At 47.0% G+C, this 13,416-nt stretch overlaps 1 protein-coding gene across 1 annotated transcript; it reads right to left on the bottom strand.

Annotated features, from left to right (window-relative positions):
* Positions 1 to 3,706: 3,706 nt before the first annotated feature.
* LOC109775278 (allene oxide synthase 4) lies at positions 3,707 to 5,558 on the bottom strand. The gene has a single exon (XM_020334027.4). The coding sequence runs from the start codon at positions 5,461 to 5,463 to the stop codon at positions 3,988 to 3,990; it is 1,476 nt and encodes a 491-aa protein (XP_020189616.1). The 5' UTR covers positions 5,464 to 5,558; the 3' UTR covers positions 3,707 to 3,987.
* Positions 5,559 to 13,416: the final 7,858 nt, after the last annotated feature.

Genomic DNA, 13,416 nt, shown 5'->3' with positions numbered 1-13,416 from the left:
GAAAAAAACTCCCGCCCAAGACTGCTTTCCACACACGACATGTGTCAAATGGGGAGTGCTCCTCATTGTGCACGAGAACACCCTCTGAAAAAGCTCATCCAAGGCACCCTTAATTAGTTGCTCCCAAATAACTCAAGAGACTGCCTAAATATTGATGGCTGAAAGTTAACAGCCAACCCACGGATATTATCGAGCGCCCAATAAAAGGCCTCTCTTGCCACACAACACCGAGAAAGAAAAAGAAAAAAAAGGATTGCTACCACAAAATGAAACCTAACAATATTTGTTTACGAAATGTAAATCAATTAGGGAGAGAGTACATTCTGGCAACTCATGAATAGGCTCTTTTATTGCACAGTTCAAACCACATCCCAAACCTCACAATCACACACCACACATACACACACACACACACACACACACACACACACACACACACACACACACACACACACAAGTGGCAGCACATCACATGCAAATGCAACTAAACCATGCAAATTAGACCCCACAGGCAACACACATTAGCCAACGGTACTAATTATAGCGGCATCCTAAACTTAATAATGCCACCACCCTACTTGACACTACTATAGTTAGTCACTCCGCCTTGGCCCTCGTCAGTGAAGTGAATGTCACTGCCAGCTCTAGCGTATCTTCTTCATTTCAGTGGCAAACACATGGTACCAGCGGAACATCTCCATCACCACGGTCTCTAAAGCGCCACCACCATGTCCTTTCCCTAGAATTGCTTGTTTCCCACTGCCGGCTCGCTGTTTTCTGGCCAGTTCGACAACATGAGCACACCTCGTGCCACTGCTTGTGGCTGGTGGGCTGCCGACTCATTCTCCCGCCCTAGATGCCGTATGGGACGGAGTGGTAAACTTTTGCTCAACATGTTGTTACAACTACGAATGTCTCGTCGTCCCAAGTGGTTCATCTCCAACAACGGCGAGGCTCGATCTGGGTGAAAGTTGTGTTGCACCTCATTGCATTTCCATATTACGGTTTAGGGTCCTTGTAAAAGTCAAGGACTTACTCCTCATGTACTTGTTTTTATTCGAATCCTTATCTTAGCTTTGTGTTGTAAACGCCTATTAAAAAAACAGTTTGCTAAAGCACATCTCGATATATCCTAAATATTGCACATCTAAGTCCTATACCATTGATTTTATGTTTTTTTAGAAAAGGAGGAGGACCCCGGGCCTCTGCATCTGGGCGATGCATGCGGCCACTTTATTAATTATTCTCATAAGACCTTACAAAGTCATACAACAGTAAAACTAAAGCCACCGTCTAAGCAACAAGTGTCGCTACTCCTATCCAATTGATGAAGGGGCGCTGATAGCCTGGGCCTAATACCAAACAGACATTGCAGCCAAACCTAAACATCTAAGACGTGAGGTCCCAACCAGGACGCCTGCCGGGTATGGGGCACCTACCAGTCCGGCGCACTCCTCAATTAAGACGTCTGCCGGGTATGAGGCCGCCGCACTCCTCAACCATTAATTTTATGTGAAGATTCATGTAAGCATTTTATTAGCAATCATTTTATCACCAACTTTACGCCGTGTTTAGAAACTCCATTACTGTATAGGCAGCGACACAACAACTAGTGCTTGTATTGTTGCTAAATAGCGACTGTGTAACTTGACATCCCAATTTGTTTTGACTATTAGGGCAAGAAAAGTCAACTAAACATTGTTAAATTGGTGTATCATGCATTTCACTAAGCACACTGTTTTGCCATCAAATACTACCTCCATTTCAAAATATAAAATGTTTTAGTAGGCCTAATATTCACAGCTACAGCTAAAAGTGTAGTTAGTGACATGTGATGTCAAAAAAGTGCATTGGTTTCCCCCCGAAAAAGAAAAGTGTGTTGGTGTCGTTCCTGAACCGAAGTGTGAATTTGTGAAATGTCGTGTCAAAAAGGCATGCTCGTGGTTCTTTTCTTTAGAACACAGTACATTTTTTAAAAAGGGAGGATGTATCTTCTGCTACTGCATCTGGCGATGCATGCATCCATTTATTAATTATTCACAAAGAGATAATATATCAATAAGTCTGAAGTCATCATCTTGACAACACTTGTCACTACTCCTACGAATGTCCAAGCTTAATACCAAACAGACATTGCATCAACACCTAACATCTAATGCCGGATGCCTCATCCAAGCCACAATACTTGGACTAGGTTACACACCGGTCCGGCACACTTTCAGTGTGCACCACATGCGTACACTGCAAAGGCCTTCACAATAGCTCCTTCATCCATCGATCCATCCCCAGATCAGATACTAACGCATCGACTTTGCCAGGCCTCTCTACCATCGACGCCACCACGATGCCAAACAACGTCGTTCTCCTGTGCGAGTCCATCACCACCCATTGGACGCCGAGTCTCCACTCTACCACGCCGCCGAGATCCGCTGCCATCGATGTGTAGGATGAAGCACCGCTCCACCACCTACCGACGCCCAACCACCAAGCCGTCCACGTGTCCGTCCAACTGATGAATGTCTCCAAAGATGATGCCCCCATGGGGGTGACGATGAAGATGTCGCCATCATCCGATCTAAGAGGCCCCTCAACGCTTCCAACGAGGGCTACGACGCCCGCGGGCACCGTCGTCAATGGTAGCCTCCTCTAGATCTGAGGTTTCCCCTGAAAACAATGGAGCGAGGGACGCCCCACCATCGCCTCCAATGAGGAAAACGACACCCACGGGCGCCGCCGACAATGGTGCATCCTCAGCCATTCAACAGCTAGGCCACCATCTCCTCCTCCAGTTGATCCGTCGCCGGGAAGCCACCGCGAGGAAACACCCACCGACCAGATCCCTTTGGACCGACGATGAAGACATTCAAAGGTAGAGGGGGTCACATCGCTGCGTGACCGGCGCCATGGCCACACACATGTCGTCCCGAGGCGCCCGCTCAAGATCCACCGTCATAGCCACGCCTCCAAGCCGCGACGGAGGGACGCCCCGCCGCCGCCATCATCCCCCCGCACGGGCTTTGCCCAGCCGGGATCCGGCGGTGACGGGAGGGGAGGCAGAGGGGAGGGGAGGCGGAGGAGATTGGATGGGATTTGGAGGGGAGGGGAGGCGGACGGGAGGTGGAGGGGATCGCTAGGGGCTTTAGAACACAACACATACGACATATCATCTTGAAATTGACGAAGTCACTACAAGCGCTTCGCAGTCGACGGGGCCGTCTACCCCAGTGAACGTGCATCGTCGAAAATCCTAAATAAATTCAGAAATAATATGGGCTGATGATACCACTGTTCCTCTAACCATCTAACCACAGTTTGTTTCTGGAAGACATTTGTGGTTGCATGTCAAGAGTGAGGCTTTGTGAGATGCTACATAAAACAAGAGTGGGTAATGTGGAATGCATGCTTATAAATGTGTTTTAACAACAGAGGTGTGGTTTCTCTCTCGTAAAATGTCAACGTACTCTGCGTTTGGTCTAGTTTTCCACATGCAAGTTTGATCCCTAAATTATGGTACTAGCCCCGCTAGACAAATGATCTCTCTTTCCTGTTACTTATGACAGAAGTGTGGATCTTCACTCGATGCCCCTCGCGGTCTCCCATCATCAAAGTCTAGTACTCCCTCCATAAACAAATATAAGAATCGTTTAGATCACTACATATTTTCCAAACAAAAATAAATAAGGAAGATAGTGCATCCTCTCAAATCTTGAATGTAAATAAAGTTTTTTATAAGACAGTTCAAACGACCACACCCCAAAGGACTTTACATAATCGTCAACACACGCACATCACATGCAATTCCAAGTTACTTCCGCACTCCCATAATATAAGAACCTTTTTACACTGAACGGTATGTAAAAACCAAATCATGCAGATTTGACCAGAGATGCAACAGACATCCGGCCAGTAGCACGAGCAATTATTGTGGATTGTGGCAGCGCTGCCGCCATTTGGCACTATAGTAGTACAGTACTGCTCTACTATAGGTCACTCTGCCTTGGCCCTGGTCAGCGAAGTGAACGTCACCACCGGCTCTAGCGGCATCTCCTTCACGTCGGCGGTGAATGTGTCGTACCGCCGGAACAGCTCCGCCACCATTAGCCTCCCGACCGCCACCACCACGTCCTTCCCGGGGCACTGCTTGTTCCCCTCCGCCGGCTCGCTGTTCTCCGGCCCGTTCGACCACACCACGTTCCCGAGCAGCCGCCCTTCGCCGCCCACGAACCGGTCAGGGACGAACTCGCCGGCCTGCTTGAACACGCGCTCGTCGCGGGTCGCCAGAGGCTGGTACCCGAAGAGCATCTCGCCCTTGCGCACCCGGTAGGCGGCGTCGTGGCTCTCGACCACCAGGTCCTGGCGCGCGCGGCCGTACTGAAACTCCACCGGCGGGTTCATGCGCAGCGCCTCCCACACCACCGACTTCACCAGCGGCATCTTGTCGACGGCGGGCACGGTGATGTCGCTGCCGTTGGGCACGGCGGCGCGGACCTCGCTGGCGAGCCTGGCGTGCAGAGCCGGGCCGGCGCGGGCTAGCCACTTGATGACGTGCGGCAGGAAGATCTTGAAGCCTCCGTAGGCGTTGAAGATGGCGGTGAAGACTAGGTTGTGGAGGAGCTCGTCGCGTGAGATGCCGGACTGAGCCTTGTCGGCGTCGTTGAGAACGCCGGCGGCAGCTTCGGCGAAGTAGGCTGTCAGGTCGGCGTAGTCCCGGCGAACCAGCAACGGCGGCAGGCGGAAGGTGTGGAGAAGGAGATCCTCGAGCAGCCACGGCTTGATGATCTTACTGGCGAGCGGGTGCAGCTGCACGCCGAGCCACTTGATGGCCTTGGTCACGGCGCCGTCGCCCATGGCCTTGCTCGGCGGCGTGCCGCCGAACAGCGCGGAGCAGGTGAAGTCGAACATGTGGTGCTCGTTGAGCTTGTTGAACTGGACGGGGCCGTCGCCGAGGCCGGCGTCGGCGGCGTCGAACACGGCGCCGAAAGCGGTGCGGAAGGCCGGCGCGACGTGGTGCATCCGCGCGGCGGCGAGGCTGATCATGACGCGCTTGAGCGCGGCGTGGTGGGGGTCGGCAGCGTCGAGGAAGGCGAGCGGGCGGTAGCCGCCGAAGAGCGCGAGGGAGGGCATGAAGGTCCCGTCGAGCGTGTCGGTCTTGTCGACCTTGGCGTCGTCGAGGAGCACGCTGAAGCTGCGCGCGTCGAGGAAGGCGACGACGCGGGAGTCGGTGGTGATGAACGGCCCGGGGGGCATGTTGACGCGCAGCACGGTGGCGCCGCCGTTCCGGGCGATGCGGGAGCGGAAGTACTCCTCCGCGCCCTGGAAGTAGTAGTAGTCAAGGCGGTCGCGCAGCGGCGACAAGAAGGGAACGCCGTAGCCGCCCGGGACCTCCCGGACGGGGAGCCCCGACGGCGATAGCTTGGCATCCGCATTGTTGCTGCCGGAGCTGTTGGCTACCTTGGACGTCATGGCAGGGTGGGCAAGCGCTAGTCTAACACCAAATGCAATGCTCAGCTCTAGGCTGTAGCTGGTCTGTAGCTGGTCTTGGAGAGTGACCAGCTCTTCTGCATTATATAGAAAAAAAAAGAGGTGCGTACATACATGGTTCTACAGTGCTCAAGGGCCAAGGCATCCGCATGTTGTGCCAAAAAACGAGAGAGGCGTTGGCGCTGCCACCAAATCTACCTTACCAATTATTTGGCCGTAGCCAATATATTGGTTCTTGTTTGCATGATTGCCAACGTCTTAGCATGCGCTAATGCTCCTTTGAGACCGGCAGAGCAAAATATCAACTAAGTAAAAATTAGCTAACTAGTTGTTTGTAGGGCAAATTTGGACACAAACAAAAATGTAGGAACTCAGGGCCTCGAGCATTGGCTCATAGCGTATTTGATTTCATAAAATCTTGCCATTGCGTATCTATTCTAAACGGGTTCTAGAAAACTAAGTTTAGCCCCCCCTCCCCCCCTCCCTCACCTCACTGGCAAGTACTGCCGGAGTTAGCAAATCTGCTCCGTTAAACATCCGAGGACGTGCCCATGATCGGTCACCCCTCAAATGTCTGCTTCCACAACCGGATACCTGATTTAGCAAATCCTCAAATTCATACAACCAAATGCATCGTAAACTACCGTAATCCCACATATAGCATCTGGCTACTAAATCAATACATGCCATCGGACTATAGTTTTTTTACATGTTCTACATACATACTAAAGCTATGGACAAAGATCATCCATGACTGCCCTTGCCATTGGCGTCTTTGTCGCGGAAGTAACATTCGAAGACGCAATATGGATCGAACCTGATCTGCTCATCACCGAGGCTATCCGACTTGTCAGTGTCCTCCTTCTCCTCTTTGGGGGGCATTCCGGCCATGGCACAGACAACCCGGCTTTGCACTCGGGAGAGAGCGTGCATGCTCCTCCTTTCCCTCTTCTGAAGGATGCGGGCACGGATGGCTTCCTCGTCCAAGACAACATACGATATTGCCCCCACCATGTCGGCGGCAAGGCGGGCCTTGGCCTCCCGCGCCCTGTGCTTCACACGGCAGGCACACCGGTCCATATAACATTCCTACACCTCTGCACCAGAGATGGGGCGGCAGGCGGAACTCACCGCATCCGACGAGGCAAAGGGTGCCCCTCGAGCTTCTAGCCTTGGGGTATCCGAGCGGCAGTTGTGCCGACGCAAATGGACTCCCGTCGGATCGGCTCAGACCTTAGTTGGGCGCACTCCTCCCAGGAGCGGCGGAGGGCCATGCGGACAGCCATTGCTGGCGCCTCCTCGTCCCCGCATGGGATGATTCTAGTCGAAGGATCGTGAGATCTCGGAGTCGGATCCGCCACCCGACATGACGAAGATCGCCGGAAGGGAGCTTGGGGCGGAGTGGAGTGGGGTGGCTAGGGTTTGGTCCGGGATGCGGATGGGGACGAATATATGTGTGTTCGGGGTGGGCCATTGCTGGTCGGGTCTGACATGATGGACGCGCTGATCACCCACAAGTATAGGGGATCAATCGTAGTCCTTTCGTTAAGTAAGAGTGTCGAACCCAACGAGGAGCAGAAGGAAATGATAAGCGGTTTTCAGCAAGGTATACTCTGCAAGTATTGAAAGTAGCCGTAACAGATAGTTTTAAAGTACGATAATTCATAACAAGTAACAAGTAGCAATAGTAACAAAAGTGCAGCAAGGTGGCCCAATCCTTTTTATAGCAAAGGACAAGCCAGAAAGTTCTCTTATATAAAGCAAAGTGCTCTCGAGGACACATGAGAATTGTCATCTAGTCACGTTCATCATGTTTAGTTGATTTGAGTTCGCTACTTTGATAATTTGATATGTGGGTGGACCGGTGCTAGGATGTTGTTCTTACTTGAACAAGCAACCCTCTTATGACTACCCCCTCTCGCAAGCATCCGCAAATACGAAAGAAGAATTAAGATAAATTTAACCATAGCATGAAACATATGGATCCAAATCAGCCCCTTATGGAATAACGCATAAAGTAGGGTTTAAGCTTCTGTCACTCTAGCAACCCATCATCTACTTATTACTCCCCAATGCCTTCCCTTAGACCCAAATATGGTGAACATGTAGTCGACGTTCACGTGATACCACTAAAGGAAGAACAACGTACATATCATCAAAATATTGAATGAATACCAACTTCATATGATTACTTATAACAAGACTTCTCCCATGTCCTCAAGAACAAAAGTAACTACTCACAAATCATATTCATGTTCAAGATCAGACGTGTATTGAATATGCTTGAGGATTTGAACATTTAATTTTCTACCAAATAAACCAACTAGCATCAACTACAAGATGTAATCAACACTACTAGCAACCCACATGTACCAATATGAGGTTTTGGGACAAAGATTGAATACAAGAGATAAACTAGGGTTTGAGAGGAGATGGTGCTAGTGAAGATGTTGATGAAAGGTCCTCCCACGATGAGAGGATCGTTGGTGATGTCAATGGCTTCGATTTCCCCCTCCCGGAGGGACGTTTCCTGGCGGAATTACTCCGCCGGAGAGAAAAAGTGCTCCTGCCCAGGTTCCGCCAAGAGAGGGTGGTGCTTCATCCCTAAAGTCTTTCTCTTATTTTTTTTATAGGGTAAAAGCCTTCATATAGCAGAAGATGGGCACCAGAGGCCAGCTGTGGGCCCCACAAGACATTAGGGCGCGCCCTGGGGGTGGGTGCGCCCTCTTGCCTTGTGAGCAGTAGGTGGCCCCCTTTGGTTTTTCTTTGTTCTAGTATTTTTTATATATTCAATTAAAAATCCTCGTGAAGTTTCAGGTCATTTAGAGCTCCGTAGAATAACTATCTCTATCGTAGCTCTTTTAGGTCCAGAATTTCAGCTACTGGTAATTTCCCTCTCCATGTAAATCTTGCAAATTAAGAGAGAAAAGGCATTAGAATTGCATCATAAAGTGAAATATTGACCAAAAACATTATAAATAACGGTAGGAAAACATGATGCGAAAATGGACGTATCACGCGCCCAGGCGCGTCTGAGCCTCCCCATATCTACCCCAGATTTGGGCTGGATATTGGGGGTGTCGGTCAGCCTAGATGTAAAGGGCCGGTTTGAGGCGCTTGACTGGGTCATGATTTGTGAATGGTCAGTGGACGGGCCGTCTGCCCGGACATACAGGGAGTGTTTGAGCAGTCCGGCTGTAGAGGCTCTTAGCGCCCTCTCCCCCACCACTTCTTTCTCTCTCACCTACGTTGTCGTGGCTTCACCCCCTTTCCCTTTGTTGTGAGCATGATGTTCTTACTCTTTCAAGCACATCTTCTGCCATGAGGGGGAATGAACATTCTAGATGTATATGTTACTATCACTACATGCATAAAAAGGTAGCAAGGTGCAACACAATTTGGGCTAATTTATCCTAATATAATATCGTTCAACATGTAGATTTACAAAGTAATTGAGAGCCGGCGTAAAATGTGAAGCCATAACTGGAATAATTACTACAGCTGGAGCAATCTATAGGGGAAAGTCCTCATGTAAGCACGTTTCGATAAAAAATGGAAATGATTTCGCATAGCGAGAGGCTATTTTAAGACCAATACACATGATAATTAGTGTATATTTAATTGATCTAAGACATAATGTTTAATAATGAAGTAATGAGAAATCATCTAAGGTTACCAAATGGAGCCTTATATATGGTCGTCTCTAACCATTGACTACGTGTAGCGCAAGGTGAATATTTGTGTGGCTCATGTCAGAAAACCAGTGCTTCTACAAACAAGCACATTTCACGGATGCAACGTTCATCATCAATTTTTTTTTGCCATAGTTGCTTACTACATCATCAATACTAAAAAAATGTCAACATGTCAAAGAGCCCATATATGTTGTGCGTCCAATATCAAAGCCCCCAAGCAACACCAAACTTGAGCAATAAATACCAAAGCAAGCAAGAACGTGAGTAAAAACAAATATAACAAAAGACTAACAAATGAATGGGGGCATGAGCATTTACGCAGAAACAATTTGTGGGAAAGTCCCATGGGTTGCGGTGAGCAATCATTCACCGCAAGATGAATCATATACAAGTTGGAAGCTAACAAGTAGTGGATCACTACTGGGAAAGGGCTTATATGTGAACCCCAATAAGTGGCGGGCGAGACGGGGCATCCGCCACAGCTATTTTTGAAAACAAGCAGTGGCGGGTACAAAAATCTTCTCGCCACAGCTAATAGCCTAACTGTGGCAGGCAAAACACATGACCAAGGTATATCAAACCAATAGGAGAATCACGCAAAGCCTCGTGAACATCACCTGCACACACAAAAGCAAATACTTGCACCCAACACGGGCAAGAGGGTTGTCAATCCCCTTGGACTCGTTAATTGCAAGGATCAACTCTCAGAGTGATAGATAGATAAATTGGAAAAGAAAATAAAAGAAATAAAATTGCAGCACAAGAATTTTGGGTTTTATAATATGATTAAAGTAGACCCAGGGGCCATAGTTTTCACTAGAGGCTTCTCTCTCGAACACATAGCATACGATGGGTGAACAAATTACTGTTGGCCATTGATAGAAAATCGCATAGTTATGACTATATTCGAGGCAATGATCATGTATATACGCATCACGTCCAAGACAAGTATACTGACTCCTGCCTGCATCTACTACTATTACTCCACCAATCGGCCGCTATCCAGCATGCATCTATGGTATTAAGTGTGAAAACAGAGTAACGCCTTAAGCAAGATGACATGATGCAGACAAAGTAAACTCAATCAATATGAATAAACCCCATCGTTTTACCCTTAATGGAAACAATACAAATACATGCCTTGTCCCTTTCCGTCACTGGGATATAGAGCACCACAAGATTGAACCCATCACAAATCACCTCTCCCACTGAAGGTAAATCAATATAGTTGGCCAAACCAAATAGATAGATCAGAGAGAAATACAAAGCTATAACAATCACGCATAATAAAGTTCAGAAAAGACTCAATTATTTCTCATGAATATTCAGATCATAAACCCACAATTCATCGGATCCCAACAAACACACCGTAAAAGAAGATTACATCAGATAGAACTCCAAGAAGGTCGAGGATCACATGGTATTGAAGATCAAAAAGAGTGAAGAAGCTATCTAGCTACTAGCTATGGACCCATAGGTCTGTGGCGAGCTACTCGCGCATCATCGGAAGGCAGCAAGCGTGATGTAGAAGCCCTCTGTGATCGATTCCCCCTCCGGTAGAGTACCTAAAAAGGCCTCCAGATGGGATCGTGGAAGAACATAAGCTTGTGGTGGCGGAAAAAGTGTTTCAGGTGGCTCTCTGTTGGTTTGGGAATCTTTCTGAATTTATGGAGGTGGAATTAGGTCAAGAGGTGCCACGGGGGCCCACAAGCTCGCCCCCTAGGGCACGCCCTGTGAGCTTGTCGCTCACCCCTATCTCTTCTAACCTCCTCCCGAACCTTCTAGGGTCCTTTCTGGTCCAGAAAAAATCATAGTAAAGTTTCATCGCGTTTGGACTTCAATTGGTACAAATTTTCTGAAAAGCCAAAAACAAGCAAAAAAAAACAGGAACTGGCACTAGGTTAATAGGTTAGTCCAAAAAAAAGATACAAAATAGTATATAAAGCATCCACGATTGATAATATAATAGCATGGAACAATAAAAATATATAGATACATTGGAGACTGATACGTCTCCAACGTATCTATAATTTTTGATTGTTCCATGCTATTATAGTATCAATCTTGGCTGTTTTATATGCAATTATATATCATTTTTTGGGACTAACCTATTAACCTAGTGCCAAGTGCCAGTTGTTCTTTTTTGTCTGTTTTTGGTTTTCCAAGAAATCTGTACCGAACGAAGTCCAAATGCCACAAAACTTTTTGACATTTTTTTCTGGATGAGAGATACCCTAGAAGCTTCGGGAGGAGACTAGAAGGCAATCGAGGAGGCGACAGGGCACTTGGACGCGCCCAGGGGAGTAGGAGCGCCCAAGTACCTTGTGGGCCCCTCGTGGCTCCGCTGACCTAATTCCACCTCTATAAATCCTCTAAAATCGGGAAACCAACAGCGAGCCAACCAAAATACTTTTTTCGCCGCCGCAAGTTTTTGTTCTTCGGAGATCCCATCTAGAGACCTTTTTCAGTACTCTGTTGGAGGGGGACTACACCAACCTTGCTGCCTTTCCGGTGATGTGTGAGTAGTTTACCATAGACCTATGGGTCCGTAGTTAGTGTCTAGATGGCTTCTTCTCTCTCTTTAATCTTCAATACAATATTCTCCTCGATGTTCTTGGTTGATGTAATCTTCTTTTGCGGTGTGTTTGTTGGGATCTGATGAATTGTGGGTTTATGATCAGATTATCCATGAATATTATTTGAGTCTTTTCTGAACTCTTTTATGCATGATTATTATAGCTTTGTATTTCTCTTCGATCTATTCGTTTGGTTTGGCCAACTAGATTGATTTATCTTGCAATGGGAGAGGTGCTTTGTGATGGGTTCAATCCTGCGGTGCTCTATATCCCAGTGATAGAAAGGGACAAAACACGTATTTGTATTATTGCCATTAAGGATAAAACAGTGGTGTTTATTCATATTGATTGAGTTTACATTATCTACACCATGTCATCTTGCTTAAGGCATTACTCCGTTCTTTATGAACTTAATACTCTAGATGCATGCTAGATAGCGGTCGATGTGTGGAGTAATAGTAGTAGATGCAGGTAGGAGTCGGTCTAATTGTCTCAGACGTGATGCCTATATACATGATCATTGCCTTGGATATCGTCATAACTATGCGCTTTTCTATCAATTGCCCAATAGTAATTTGTTCGCCAACCCTATGCTTTTTGTTTGAGAGAGGAGCCTCTGGTGAAAACTATGGCTCCCGGTCTATCTTTATCATATATAAAATCCAAAAATACCTTGCTGAAATTTATTATTGTTCCTTTATTTTGTGTTTTGTTTATCTATCTACCACTATCAGAATTGATCCTTGCAATTAACCACCGAGGGGGTTGACAACCCCTTGATCGCTTTGGGTGCAAGTATTTGTTCTTTTGTGTGTAGGTGCTGTTCACGAGGTCTTGCATGGTTCTCCTACTGGATTGATAACCTTGGTTCTTAATTGAGGGAAATACTAATCTCTACTATACTGCATCATCCTCTCCTCTTCGAGGAAATCCCAACACAACTCACAAGTAGCAAAGACGTATCAGCATCCGCAAGTTTAATTCCTGCTCGTCCTCTAGGAGGTAAATATTAAAATAGAACTTTTTATGTGCAATGCTACCTAACGTGTTTATCATGTAATCTATTTTACAGTATGGATATTATGATACAAATGATTCAAGGCAATAGTCTGTAATTTGATATAAAGACATCAATACCCAGGCATACCGACAAACAATCATGTCTTTAAAAATAAAAATGCTAAAGAACGCTATCCCTACAAAATCATATATCCTGTCATGCTTAGTCTTCCTAACACAAAATATTAATCATGAACTACCACGATAACAAGCCAAACAATTGGATCATACTTTTTAACGCGCTTCAGCCTTTTCAACCCCATGCAATACATGAGTGTGAGCCATGGATATAGCTCTATGGGTGGAATAGAATGCGGTGATAGAGATCAATATGGGGAAGTCAAAAAAAAGCCTCACATCAACGTGGCTAATCAACGGGCTATGGAGAGAGCCATCAATTGATATCAATGTGAGGAGTAGGGATTGCCATGCAATGGATGCACTAAGAGCTATAAGTGTATGAAAGATCAACTGAAAACTAAGTGGGTGTGAATTCAACTTGCTTGCTCATGAAGACCTCGGGCATTTGAGGAACCCATCATCGGAATATACAAGCCAAGTTCTATAACATTAAATTCCCACTAGTATATGAAAGTGACAACTCA

Source organism: Aegilops tauschii, chromosome 6 (assembly GCF_002575655.3).
Source record: "Aegilops tauschii subsp. strangulata cultivar AL8/78 chromosome 6, Aet v6.0, whole genome shotgun sequence".
NCBI classification, from domain to species: Eukaryota; Viridiplantae; Streptophyta; class Magnoliopsida; order Poales; family Poaceae; genus Aegilops; species Aegilops tauschii.
The sequence above is the reverse complement of the archived record's forward strand: the minus strand, read 5'-3'. Positions and strand labels throughout refer to the sequence as shown.